This window comes from Sceloporus undulatus, chromosome 6 (genome assembly GCF_019175285.1).
Source record: "Sceloporus undulatus isolate JIND9_A2432 ecotype Alabama chromosome 6, SceUnd_v1.1, whole genome shotgun sequence".
NCBI lineage: Eukaryota > Metazoa > Chordata > Lepidosauria > Squamata > Phrynosomatidae > Sceloporus > Sceloporus undulatus.
The window spans coordinates 116,996,483-117,011,132 of NC_056527.1; the positions used below are offsets into that span (position 1 = coordinate 116,996,483).

At 47.7% G+C, this 14,650-nt stretch overlaps 1 protein-coding gene across 7 annotated transcripts in view; it reads left to right on the forward strand.

Moving 5' to 3' along the window:
* ZBTB4 (zinc finger and BTB domain containing 4) overlaps positions 1 to 9,822 on the forward strand; it is a 49,438-nt gene extending 39,616 nt beyond the window's left edge. For all 7 annotated transcript variants that reach the window (XM_042471240.1, XM_042471238.1, XM_042471236.1 and 4 more), the window contains one exon: positions 5,604 to 9,822. In XM_042471240.1, coding sequence (XP_042327174.1) covers positions 5,619 to 9,386 — 3,768 coding nt within the window. In that variant the 5' untranslated portion in view covers positions 5,604 to 5,618 and the 3' untranslated portion in view covers positions 9,387 to 9,822. The remainder of the gene's footprint in view (positions 1 to 5,603) is intronic.
* The last annotated feature ends 4,828 nt before the right edge of the window (positions 9,823 to 14,650 follow it).

Below are 14,650 nucleotides of genomic sequence, written 5' to 3' on the forward strand. Positions count from 1 at the left end.
TTATTTTTATCCTGCCTTTCTCTCAAGTTGGGACCCAAGCCGGCTCACAACATACACACACACACAAAACACTAAAACAACACTTTAAAAAACAATTAAAACAGTAAAAAAAAAATTTAAATACAGCCCCCCCCCTTCTCAAGGTTTTCAAACTCGCATCCCTTGCTTATGTGCAAGGAACAAATGGAGGAAGAAACAATGGGGCTTGAATATAAGTGAAATTTCATTTTCGCAAGGGGGTCCGGAACAGATCCCCTGAAAAAAGGAGTGGCGACTGATTCTATGAACATACAAAATTTAAAACATACAGGTTAAAAATAATCTAAAGCAACCCCCCATCCCCCAATAAAACTGGCCTGCATGAGTTTAAAAAGCTTTCTGGAATAAAAATGTCTTTGCTTGCCGGCGAAAGGCCATTTAAATATTTATATTTAAATATAAATATAGCCCGAAGGTGATTTTGTACTCCGAGTGTACATGGGCTGCAGTTCAGACCCTGATTCTGTATCCTTGATGAAGAACAACAACCTTTCCAAACAGATTTTGGTCTGAACCACATAAAACTGGGGTGGCTGTGGTGGGAACGGGTATTTCAGTTCTCCCCCCCTACTTATAATTTTATACATAATATTTTAAAAATAATTTTCTGCATGAAACAAAGTTTGTGTACACTGAACCATCAGAAAGCAAAAGCGTCACTATATCAGCCACCCATACGGACAATATTGGATTTTGGAGTATTTTGGATTTTGGAATTCTGGATTAAGGAGACGCAATCTGTACTCTGTTCCGGAGGGTTTTTCTTTTAGGCTTGCTACCTGAAGTCTGCCATCTCTTAGTTATTTATTCTATCTTTTCAGCAAATATGGTACCTTATTGGAATTCTATAAGCAAAATAGAGTTTTCTGAACCCTTGGAATATAAAGCCTAAAATATACAGGGCCGCAAGGGTAGATGTGTGACAAAATATACAAAATTTGGCATGTGGAAGGGAGATAGTGTCAGCTAGTTCTGATGCCTTTCTGGGGCTTCCTAGCTTTAGGGTGGGAGGCAGAAGGATGTGGAGTCGTGTGCCCACTTTATATTATTTCCTGCAATTTTTATTTAGGTTATGGGATGAATCAGTGAGCAGGTGTTGGTTCAGCAGCTATCTCAAGCCTTTCCAAGTCCTGCTTGTGAGAATTGCTGTTATGATTATTGGTTACAGGATCCTCTGCCTTTTCCTTCCAGTTTCTTGGAGCAAGAGATAAAGAGCTTTCCTATTTAATCTTTGCAATAGCCCTGCGAGGTAGTTTCTGTTGAAAAAGAAAGAGAGAGCCAAGTAGGTGATTTGAACCTGGGTCTCCTCCAGTTGAGTTCTATAAACACTGCAATCGAAAGGTTTTGGCATTTGGGATTTAGTAAACAGTGTTCTTCAGAAGGTGTGCCAAATGTTGTCAGTACCTAGGAGTTTTTCCAGTCTCAGGACAAGGGTGTTTACCCCTCCGGGTGGTATTATCTCAGATTTTTAGACAGTCTGTCTCGCTTTTTTGGAGATACTTTGAATCCGCATACAAGTCAATACAGTCTGACTGGCACAGGTAACTCCTTCTCGCCCCATATTTGCTCTCCTGTGGTGCACAGATTCGGCGTTGCAGCGCGGCCGCTCCCGAGTCAATCTGCTGACCTCAGCCTCCGTGACTCACAGAGGGCCACAAAAATCCATCCGTCATCTCCTCTTGTTTATGCTTGACTTGCATGTTTCCCTTATCCAGTCCTTCTCGGTCTCTCTCTCGCCCGCACAACAACGCAGTCTCAAAGCCCGACCCAGTTCTGCTTCTTTAAACTGCAGGAAAAATGGAGAGAGCCACACTGTCCCTCGAATCCAAATGTTCCTCTGCCACTCCTCCTCTTCTGGTGTTTATTTCTTGCAACTGGAAGGGAGGGAAAAAATCCATTTTGGCTTTCATTTTCTTTTCTGCGATTGTTTCTTTCTTTTTGCATGTTCCTCACTGTGTTGAAGATGGCAAGCTTGGTTGAAAACTGGAGAAAACGTACCCTATGTGGTGAAAATCATTAAATATTATTACTCACATGCCAAATAGATAACAAGAAGATCGTACCTAATGCTGATAGGAGTTCATTTCGCTCCCTTTGATGCACTCACAGTACAGGTTGAGTCTCCCTTATCCAGAATTCCAAAATCTGAAATTGTCCACATGGGTGGCTGAGATAGTAATACTGTTGCTTTCTGAGATTTCAGTGTACACAAACTTTGCTTCATGCACAAAATGATTACAGATATTGTATGTAAAATTACTTTCAGGCTATGTGTATAACATGTATATGAAACATAAATGAATGTAATGTTTCGACTTGAGTCCCATCTCCAAAATACCATATAGATGCAAATATTCCAAAATCTAAAAAATTCCAAAATCTAAATCATTTCTGGTCTCAAGCATTTTGGTTAAGGGATACTCAACCTGTATTTCAGTTTAGATTTTACACTTGAGCCAAGTTTCATCCTCTGAAAGCAATGTGACAGCATTGATTTCCAGGCATGTGCAGAGTGTCTTTCACCACTCAACAAACCACCTTAGAGGAACAGAGTTCTAATTCAGAAGCAGCCTTGGAAGTTTTCTTGAAAAGGGGCTGCATCGCCCCAAAACAACTTCGTGGTCTCCTGTGATTTCTCATGTGTGGCTGGATAGCATTCGGTTATATTGACCAGTGGGATCTGGCATCAGGAATGAAATCACTCTAGAAATCACCAATAAATTAGTGTCAAGAGATGGCCATGAGGAGGCCGGGGGGTCTCTTAGAAGCCTGGAAGGGAAAGTTGGATCAAGTGGATCCACTTGACATCTACTGGAAACAGATTGCAATCCCAGATTGCACAGTGTTTGGAATCCCCCCAGAGGACCCCGGAGGGTCCTTTCAATTGCTCATTGCCCCTCCATGCCATGGCCCCCCAACGTAACCCCCAGTCTCCATCCTCAAAATCTATGCTCCCCCCACAACCACACCGCCTCTCCCTTCCCTTCCTCCACAACCCGTTCTCTCTTCGTCATCCCGGCCTGTTTCCATAGAAACTTCCTTTCCATTTGAATACTCCCGTCACAGCCAGGAAGGGATTGTGCGTGTGTGTGAGTGCGCATGCATGCATGCATCTGTGTATGATTGTGTGTCAGTGTGTATGTGTCTCTGTGTGAGAGAGCGAACCCCTCAAGGTATTGTTGTCATTGCATTATGCACATACCCCCACACCAGCTCCTTCCCTTGCCCACCCAATGCATGCTTGCACAATAGACATTTGCAAGAAGACCCACACCCCCTTTCCATTCCTGCAGGTTGACGTGACCTTAGGCTGACATGAGGCCTGGTTGCCTCTTCCTAGATCAAGAGAAAGGTGGAAAGAGGAAGAGGAGGAGTGTGTTTGTGCGTGACAAGGGTAGAGAAACAGATAAAGACACAACTGACACCACTGTTGCACATGCACGCACACATACCCCTCACATGCCATAAGCTCTCTCATCAAAGAGGGGAGTAAGAGCATGCCTTCAGGGGCCATGCTCAATGAGGAGGGCCAGGAAAGGTGCCTGCCAGTGCTTGGCACGAGGAAATGCCAAGCCGAAGGAGCCAGCCCAGTGAGCGTCTGAGGCAACGGGGCAAGCCACTTGAACCGGCCTCAGTGCCTGCTCTGAATCAAAGTGGGTTGGGCCGGCACATCGCCTGTTAATCCGAGTTGGCACCAGACTTTGTTTCCTTCAGCCATTTTAGGCTGCCAGCTGGGGGAACTCCTTGAGCAAAATGGCTCCCCAAAGAAAGGAGAGGAAAGGAGAGAGAGATGTAAATCCAAACGGAAAATGGGTAAAAGAAACAAAGCTGGCTTGTGGGGAGAGGCATGGGGACTTCCTCCTGTCCCCAATGCATCATCGGTTGTTTAGGCCAGGCAAGTGGACCAGTGACCTTTTTGGACAAGAAAGAAGAATCTGTGGCTCCTTGGTCCCCCTCCTGGCCTCAGATTTTGGCTCCCTTCAGTCACCTCTTCTCACATATTTGCATGCATTCAGACTATGCCCGGATTGTTAGGTCACCTTTCCCCCTGCTGCATATCTTTCCTGAGAAATTAGCTGTTCTACTTCCTATAGCTTGTAACCTCATTCCTCTTCACTTCAACACCCTATTCTTCCCTGAATGTCAGGTAACACACCTGCCTGCCCTATCTTGCCATCGTTCCCCTTCCTCAAAGCCCCCTAATTCTGGCTCTCTTTTAAATAAGGGGTGGGAACATTTTATTTCCAAAACCACAATTTTGGGTCAATTTAATGGCCGAAATAAAGCCTGGGGGCAGGGAGTGAGAAAAAACAACCTGATCAGATTTATAGGTGTTCTTGTGTGTTTGGCCCAGTTCTCAAGAAGAATATGACTTGAAAAATCTCACTTTTTTTGTTTTTGAATTTTTTCTAGAGACTACTGGGGTCTTCTTGGCCAGACGTTTGGGCAGCCATATGTGGCCCACACCCCACAATTTCCCCACCTGTGATCTAAAAGACTGTTTCCTTTTCCTAGGAAATATTCAGCTCTACTCCTATAAGGTCAACCTAAGAGAAGCCTACAATTCTTTCCTCTTCCTCCTCTGTTCCTGAGGGCAGGGAACCGCCTAATTAAAAGAATGTATGTACAGCGCTGTGTAAATTTACAGCGCTTTATAAATAAAGGTTAATAATAATAATAATAATAATAATAATAATAATAATGATGATCAGAAAACCTGAGATGTTAAATAATAATAATAATAATAATAATAATAATAATAATAATAAATATTTATTTGTATCCCGCCTCTTCCATTTGGGGATCGAGGCGGGTAACAACAGAGTTTGTGATACACAATATAAAAACAATAAAACCCACAAAACCCTGACCCAGCCCTCCCTCCCAAACTATAAAGTTAACATAAAACATGATTAAAATATATAACAATACAACACTCCAGGATTATTCTACAATCCGCGAATGACGAGGAGATATAATAGGAAGGACAGATGGAATCGGTTCTGGGTGGTTATCACTCAGGGAAGGCCTGCCGGAAGAGAAAGGTTTTAGTCGATTTTTTAAAAGCCTCCAATGAGGATAATTGACGAATCTCTTCCAGCAGGTCATTCCAAGCTTTAGAAGCCGAAGCAGAAAAGGACCTCCAGGAGGTCACCGCAAATCTGGTCTTTTTTGGATGTAAAAGATTTTTCCCAGAGGAACGGAGTGTACGGGAAGGATTATATGGGAGGAGGCGTTCCTTCAAGTAGACTGGACCCAGGCCATGTTGAGCTTTGTAGGTAATAACCAACACCTTGTACTGAGCCCAGAAGCTAATAGGCAGCCACTGTAATGACTTTAGAATATGTGTAATTCGAGATGTTGGCTTTGCATCCCAAGATGCAAGGTTGTGTGTCTACTGGAGCCTTTGGTTCCTTCCGTTTCAACTTGGTAAAATTGGGAAGCTCGAAACCATTCTTCCAGATTGAAACTTATGTTCCCCACCATCACTGCCATATAGAGAACAAGTGAGATGCCAAGATGCCCTAGTCTTTCACTCTGTCTCTCTCTCTTTCTTTCTACAGGTCAGAAACAACACAATGGCTCCAGTTGTGGAGGTCACAGACATCAGCCACTCCAGCTCCCTTCTGGTCCAGTTGAATGAACAGCGCCTGCGCGGCCAGTTTTGTGACATCACTATCATTGCTGAAGACACCAAGTTCAAAGCCCATAAGAACATCCTTGCAGCCTCCAGCCCGTACTTTAAGGAAGTGCTTTCCGAGGACTCGGTGTGCCGCCAGCCAGGCCAGATCCTGGAGCTTCCTGACATCCAGGCTGAAGTATTCTCTGACATTCTCAACTTCATCTACAACTCCCGTCTCTCAGTGCCCAGCCCAGCTGCCGCTAAAGAAATCGGAGCTGTCGGCCGGCGTCTGGGCATCTCCCGCTTGGAGAATCTGGATGACTCCTCAGCAGATGCAAAGATGGATGACTCCAGCGTGATCTCCTCCAGGCTGTGCGGATCACCGATTGACCTCACCTGCCCTTCCCGTTCAGCTGAGCCTTCCAGCCCACTCTGTTTTCAGGAGCTGGCCAAAGCATCCAGTCCAGCAGAAGACGCCCACCCTGACAGTGAAAGAGAGACGGCAAAGATCCTGTACAACCTCAGCTCAGTCACCTCGGTGCCACTGCCACCCCCACCTGACCTGGCTTTTGTTCTGAAGGGGAGTGCAGGTTGGGACCAGGACGCTCTTCCTGGCAATCCCTCTGCTTCCATCACCAACAACGATGAGGCCCAGGCACCTGTCTCTGCTTGCTCTTCTCCGTCAGGAGCTTCCTATCCTGCCAGTAGCACTTTCTGCTGTGGAACCTGCAGTCGTTCTTTCACCACGTCTTCTGCCCTCAGTCTCCACATGAAGCTCCACCGGACACGGCGTTCATTGTCCTGCCGCCACTGTGGAAAGGGCTTTATTCACATCAAACGGCTGCAGACTCATGAAGTGTTATGCAAAGAAGTCGAAAAGCCCAAGGAAAACACTTTAGAGGGCAGCGAGATGCCACCGGATCTCGTGCTACCTTCCAAGCCAGTGGGAGCACCCGCATCAGCCAAGAAGGGTGTGATGTTCCGCCATCGAGGCTTGACACGTATGGACTATATCTCTGACCAAGACCACTTTGTCAAAGTGGTGGATGGCCACATCATCTATTTCTGCACTGTCTGTGAGAGATCTTACATGACACTTTCGAGCCTCAAGCGCCACTCCAACGTCCATTCATGGCGGCGGAAGTACCCATGCCGTTACTGTGACAAAGTCTTTGCCCTGGCCGAGTATCGCACCAAGCACGAGGTCTGGCACACAGGTGAACGGCGCTACCAGTGCATTTTCTGCTGGGAGACCTTCGTCACCTACTACAACCTGAAGACCCACCAGAAAGCCTTCCATGGAATCAATCCCGGTCTTATCTCTTCAGAAAAGACTCCAAATGGCGGCTATAAGCCTAAGCTCAATGCTCTGAAACTCTACCGGCTGTTGCCCATGCGTTCCCAAAAAAGACCCTATAAGACTTACAGCCAAGGGCTGGTACCAGATAACCTCTTGCTCCCCACCCAGCCCATCCCTATGACATTAGGGGACAGTGACTCCTTAGATGGAAACTTGGTCTCCTCGCTGGGTACCAGCGATGTCCCTTCTGTCTTCACTACCAATGGCAGCTCATTAGAGCTTCCAGAGGAAGAACACTTTCAGCAGCAAGATCCCACAAGTGACCGGGAGATGCCTGTTCTCCCACCAGTAGATGAGAAGGCCCAGCCAGACAACCGGCCAGGAGCACCCACAGAGGCTCCCACAGTCATCGCCTATGGGCGGCCAGCTTCCTCCGTGATAGTCCATAGTACTTCGGTGAAGTCGCAAACCTCCTCAGTAATCACATACAACAGCAAATCTTCAGATGCATTGTTAGATACAGGGCCTCCACTCCTCTTGCCACAGTCCTCGCCTGCCACGGTCGTGGCCAAACCCATCAAGAAGCAAGTCCTGAAGGATTATATCCAGTCTCAGAAGGCAGATGAGCGGGCTTCAGAAGAGAATGGGACTGAACATGGGCACAGGGTGAGGGGTGTGCGAGCTGGCCGTACCATGACTTACATGGCAAAGCCAGCATATGTGGGCACCACTTCTGAAAGCCGTGCTGCACCACTCTGCCAGATTACAGTGCGTATCGGTGAAGAAGCCATAGTCAAGCGGCGAATCTCAGAGACGGACCTCATGTTGGACAAGAGTGGTCGTGTTGGAAGTAGGCGCTTTGATTTTGGCCGTGACCGGAATGATGAGAAGCAGCAGCCGCATCCCACACTGACACTTCACAGCAAGCACGGCAACCGGTCATACACTAATGAGAGTGGCGAGGAGGACAGTGATCGGGGAGACACTGAAGACCAGCTGTGGCGACCATACTACAGCTACAAGCCCAAACGAAAGGCATGTGGAGGCAGTGGTGGCACCAGTGGCAATGCCATGCCAAAGATGAAGAAGTCCCGATGGCGTCGCAAGCTGCGTTCTTTGCGTTGGATGAAACGGACAGAGAAGGCCAAGGAGGCTGGGGAAGAGGAGGAGGAGGAAGAGGAAACCAAAGATGATGCCAGTGTGGGGACTAGTGAGCCACTGTCCACTGAGGTGCCTGGAGGCATATCTGAGGGTGAAGGAACGGATCAGCCATCCAAAGCCGGGAGCATACGGGGCTCGGAGTGGAAGCATGAGTGCAGTGTATGTGGCAAACTCTTCTCTGCTTTGAAGAAACTGAGGAAACACGAGAGGGTGCATGGACGCCTTGGTAAGGAGGACCATTCCTTGGCACCCATGCCAGGCACTCCTCATCGCGTAGGCCGCAAGCCTTTGGTAAAGTTCACCTGTGCTCACTGCACAAAGGTCTGCAAGACCGCAGCAGCACTCAGTCGGCACATGAAACGGCACGAAGGCAAGCAGCCCGAGCCAGCTCCATTGCCAACTCCCACCACTGTCATCGCCTATTCCAAGAAGACCCCTGATGTGCCTCCGGTGACACCATCGCCTGTTGTGAAGGAAGAGACCACTCAAGAGATGCAGGTGTCATCCTCCAGTGGGGAAGCCCCCCTCTGCCGGCAGGAAGTACCAGAAGATGACCTTCCACCCATGGACCTGACGCCTTACGATGTCCGGACTCTTGCACCAATGCTGCCAGAGGAAAGTTCGCCACCACCAGATGGGGACAAGTCCCCTTTCCCTGAGGAGCTCCCCATCCACCCACCAACTCTGGAGGCTGCCACCAGCCTTGTAGAAGTTCCCCCTAGTTTACCACACTCCCTCCAAGACCCTGTCATCTCACATACCGGCCTGGTCCAGAAGGAGGTCCTGGTGCCTCCTCCTGAGATGGAAGAGGAGCAGTACCCGGTCCAGGAATACCCTTTGCCATTACTGGTGCCGGGCAGCTGTCGGACGAGGAAGGATCTGGAGGACAAGGCCTCATTCCTCGCCTATCCCAGCGCCATCCAATTCAATGCTGTGGGGAAAGCGGGCAGCAGTGATGGGGACAGTAAGGTGAGCTTCTACCCGGATCCCTACCCGTTAATGTATGGGCACCAGCTCTTGGCAGCCTACCCATACAATTTCACCCTGCCAGTGGCTTTGAACATGGTCGTCCCAGATGACAAGGGTCAACCTCTCCCCTTCTTGCCCAGTGTCTTCAGCTATTCCATGAACCCATGCCGGAGTGAGGTACACGAGGGGGGCGCCGGATCCAACGGGGGCATGACGATGGGGGGCAGCATGCTTCGCGAGAGCAGAGGAGAACCCACCGCTTCAGAGAGGCTGAAGAAAGGAAGCCTTCTTTGAGGGGACAGAGGGAGGTTGGCTCGTGGGGAGAGAAGGAGGGGAGAAGAAAGGCGCCAGAAATATTTGTGGGAGAAGGCAAGGGAGGGGAGGGTGTGGGGATGGTGTAATTCCTCCCTCCTCCATTCTGAGAGAGTTGTGTGCGTATGTGTGTGCATGCGTGTGGAAGAGATCTGAAGGGAAGATGATTGGGTCGTGTGAGAGAACTGTGCGGGATAGGTGAGCATCTGAGCTGACACGGAGATCCTTCCTCCTTCACATCAGTGGGGCACCTCATAGATAAGATTGTAAAAAATAAATAAATAAAATAAATAAATAGCAAAAATAGGTACAGGGTAACCCCTCTTCTCCCCAGCTCCCAAATCCTCCCCACTCCCAAGTGAATGTCTTCTTGCTTGGTAGACACCATTAGTGAATTTGCACAACCTCTTCTTTCCCCTTTGCTCCCAGTGATGTGTGGCAGCCCTCTTGCGACGTCTTCGCAGTCCTGTGGTATTGCTGCCACCTGTTTCTTGCACCCGCTATCCCGGGAGTGTTGTACGGGGAAAGAGGAGGAGCCTCCCCCAATGGGTGGAGTCCTCCCATGGACCCTCCCACTACAACACACTCCTATATTCTCTTCCCTGTCTTTCTCCTCTCCTTCCGGTCCCCCTATCACAATAGATGTTGCTTTTCTGCAGTGGAATTGCAGGGAGATTCTTCTGCAGAACAGACCCTCCCCCCCAAAAAAAAAAAACCTCGCCAAGAACTATTAATCAATAACCAGGCTAAGAAAATTATAACTTATTTGGGATGAAAATTTGTAGAGTCTCCCGACTAACATGGCCACTGGTTATGGGACGTTGGAGGGAGGGGGGCTGTTTCTGGAAGTTAGTCTACCCCACCCCCAGACTCTAGGCCTTTTTGCGAAGGAGTTGTAGTTTCCAGACTCCAGGAATCCTGGACTGGGGGAGTCTGGGCTTTGTAGTCCCCCAAAGTAAACTCCTCCAGGCCTTCCTGTTTGTTTTCTCTGCTGAGCAGCTGCTGCAAGAGCCAGAAAGAGGTTGTTCCCCCTCCCTTCTCTCTCTGGCCTGTTTTGTTTTGCAGCTTGCATGAGATTAATCACATTTTCCTTTTGGCAGGAAAGGAAGGCGAGGGAGTTGCAGTGGGGGAGGACGGCGGAGAGGGTAGTGGTGCATGAAGCCTGGCAAACAGAGGGAACGGTTTCTGTGGGTCTTCCTGAAACCCCTGTAGCCCCTTAAGGCCACGGAGGCTAGCTTGGAACGTACTGCAAAAATGCAGTGCATATAATGCACCTATGCTGCCCTTCCCCAGTCCAGTTGCCCCCGAAGTGTGTGGGACTGCAGCTCCCATTGTCCACAGCTAGCATCGTTAACTCAACGGCACTGAGTTGGTGAAGGCTGGTGTGTCCTCACACACATACACACACATATGGGGAGGCTGGGAAGAGGGGGAAACAGCCCATTCCTCCCATCCTGCTGTGTCCTTTGGGGTGAGATAGGATAGCTGGGTGTCGGGTGTGGGTTGGGGGGTGCCAAATAGACCGGGTTCCACTGTGTACTGTGTTTTTAATGTTTTACATTGTTCATTCACCCCCTCCCCTATAAGGTTTTACTTTGTAAAACCAGCTCTGTAGGTTTAATATTTCATTTCAGTAATAGAAACACTTCCCGCTCCATCCAGTAAAAATGACCATTTTCATTACCTTTTCAACAGTCAAGGACCATCGTATTAGTTAAAGGCCAGTTTATCTACCTTTCAGTAATGTTTGTTTGTGTGTGTGTGTATATATATCTATACACTGTATTTTAAAAGTCCTCTTCTGTGTTTCCTATGTTTTTAGGAACTCCATCCTTACCGCTGTTTAAAAAGAAAGCGAAGGGGTGGAGGAACCCTTGGGAGTGGGGAGCATTTTCAAAAATGTGGCTTAAAGTATCTTTGAGCCTCCTTTGGAAAAGAGAGAGAGGTGACCTGGAAGGTATTTGTTTCGCAAACGCACAATTCTGGGCCACATACAATATTGTAAGCATTGTCCCATTTCAGCTCTTTGCTAAATACAAACTTTGTATGTCACAGAGCTCACAATTCATGCTTTCGAAATGATATCTTACTTTTTCCCCTCCAGGAAATACCTACTTTAGGGAGTCAAAATGGTCTTCTTCTTCTCCCTGTCCCCCACCCATCTCCTCCTTCTCTTGCTACAACCCCAAAAAATAAATAGGGAACTTTATTTTTAGGATAAGAGCAGAGTGAGCCCTGCACTTCATTCCAGTCCAAACGTCTGCACTTTTTGATGAAAGAAAAAACAAATTCTAAGCCAAAGGTTCAACACAAAGAGGGTTTTAAACCAGTTAATGGTTAGGGCGGTGGATTCTTTCCCTCCTCCATGACAGAAGACTTAACAACTTTCAATTTATTAATATTTTTTAGGAAAACAAAAGGACCAAAACAGTGGAAATTTTTATAAGAATTATCCAGGGTTGAGCTGCTTTTTTTAAAAAAATGGCTTTGTTTTGTTTTATGGAGGAGAGATAAACTGGCATCTCTAAGAAAGTCATGCTAACTTCAGTGTTTGTGAATTTTCTTTGGGAAGCCAATTTTATTTTTTTAAAGGAGGAGGAGGAAGGAATCCAGAATTATGTCTCATGTTTTAGGAAAATGCTTGAAGACTTCAAGCGGTCACTCCCAAAGGTTTTGACTACAACCCCCATAACCCACAGCTAGTTTTCTGTGGTTTATGGGGTTTGTAGTCCAAACCCAGGTTGAGGAGGGGGCTAGATTATACCTTTAGAAGGGTGCAAAACATTCCAGTTCTTTTTGGCAAAACTGCCCTTTCCTTGTCCCTCTAAACCTAGAGTTCCTAACTCAGGAGTTTATCACACTGTGGCTAATTTTGGCATTAAAGAGTGATTAAAGCACATTTAAAGCATCCTTCAAATAAATGGCAAGTAATTGCACAAATGATTATCACACACAGTTGTGCAAATAAAGTGATATCAGAAATGCATTGTCGCTGAAAGCCCAAAAGTAAAAAGATGTACATTAAGGTTTTTTTGTGGCCACTTTAGTGGCGGGTGTTGTGCAATGTCGTGTGAAATCATTTCATATAATTACGCAATTTTTCCAGGATATTCATGGGATAAACTCCCAATCTCCTTCATGTAATAAACGCCTTACATGGGTTTGCTCCTTATCCTGAAAATGAGCTTTAAAACTTTGCCCCCTTGACAACCTTATGATGGCTTCCTGCCCCTTCTTTCATTTCCCCCTCTTTCCACTTAATTTGCCATTTTGAAAAAGCATCTATGCCTCTGGGGTGGGAAATGCATCTAGGAGGCTCTGGGTCTACCTCCTTTCCATTATAAACAGATTTAATATTTTATTTTAAAAAGGATCAAAGGCTCTTCTGCCAGGGTATGCCCCAAGGACTCGGGATGAAAGTTATTGTGTTTGGAGCCTTGTGGGGTTTTTTTGTGGGCCACATTATGGTTTTGGGGGCTGCTTGTGGCCCAGTGGCCACATTGTCCCTTCCTCTGGTCTAGAAAATGTCTCTGGGGTAGTGAATGGAGAGGAAGGCATGCTGCTTGCATGCCGCTTTGGTAACCCTATTTTGTTTGGGCTGTTGTGATGGTTGTGCCCTTTTTTTGGTCATGTAACTCCCAGAATCCCTCAGCCAGCATGGTCCACTGGGGTATTCTGGGAGTCACCATCCACCCCCAAAAGGAAGCTTTTCTCGTCGCTCCATTTGGAGAAACGTGGTGAGGAACTGGGGGCAATGAATCAATTTGCTGAGAAGGGCAATGGGCTCATGGGCATGGGGAGCAAGTTGCGCAGGACCAGGCTGAGGAAGTAGGTGTGTATCTCCATGTGCAAGCATGTGTGTGAGTGTGTCTTTGAACACACACTTTGTTTCTGGAGGAACGGGTCCAACGGGGGCATGTCGGCAGTGGGGTGCACATGGGTATGGTTGCGGCTTGCGAACCTTGCTCTGAAAACTCAAGGGCGATTGTGGATTGCGGCGCACTCCAGGGCCATGCAAGATATGCACTGCTGCAGTGCGAATGTCCCTTTTCTTCGCACGCTTTCCACACACCGCAGCCTAGCATGGACGCAAGTCTCTTCCTTCCTGTTACCAGCAAGCTGCCGCCTCATCTACTTTGCATGCCATCGCCTTGCAAAAGAGGTTTTCACAGATGCAGGCATATACACAAACGCATATTCACGCCCTCCTCTCTGCTTCACTGCAAGTGGCACATGCACATGATAGCCTGTATATTTTTTGCCACGCACAGTCCTTTCCTCCTCCAGCAGTGGCGAACTCCTGCTTTTCTCTGCTCTGCTCTCTTTATTTATTTATTTATTTTTTTGCAATGATGTCTCATAGTGCAGTCTTATTTCTTTCCACCCCCCTTCCCTCCCTCTGCGCCGGCACTTCACGCTGCAGCGTCTGACGCATTCCACACAGCCGTTTCCTACTCCGCCTGCTGCAGCACGGCCAAGATTTGCAGCAGTGGCCTTGTGGGGCCACATTGGAGGCACATTGGATGCACATTCCGGCCCCCTGCCTGCTGCACCGCCAGGCTGGCAAAGGGAGAAAAATCACTTGCCTTCCCCCCACCTCCATGAAGTTACTTATCTAGCATTAACGGCAATGTAATTCCAGGCTGGCTTTCTGGACTTCAAATGAAAAAAGGGGGCAGGCCCCCAATTCCACCGGGGAACCGAGGTTCCCAGATAGTTGGTCTTCCCTCTCGCCGACTTCCACCAGGGATGGTAGAGGTGCAGGTTACGAACCCACGGCTCTAGACCTTTCCTAGAATTGGCATTCTGAAAAAGAAAAAGGTTCCTGGACTTGGGTTGTTGGCTTTATTTTTTGGTCTGTAATGCAAACAAGGAATGCGCCAGCCAGGTGAAAAGTCCAGCAGCAAATGTGCTGTGGTGGATGAAATCTATTGCCTTGCCACTTCTCCCAATGGCAGGGTTTCCCGTGGGCTACAGCTTCTTGGAAAAGTTGGCAATGCCCAGCAGCACCTGGTCCCACCGCAGGGAGCAATACTGGGGCAATTCCTTCCCACTTCCTCCTTATTCCTTGGAGTGAGCGGCTGCTATTGCATTATAGCAAATATTTATACATTTCCAGAGGCGACTTCAGGGTTGTCGCTACCAGGGGAAGAAATTAGTGCATTGTCCTTCCAAAATAAGAATTGTGCACCCCCCCCCCCCATAAAATGTTCCTTCAGTCCTCACATTTGTAGCATTGCGTACAA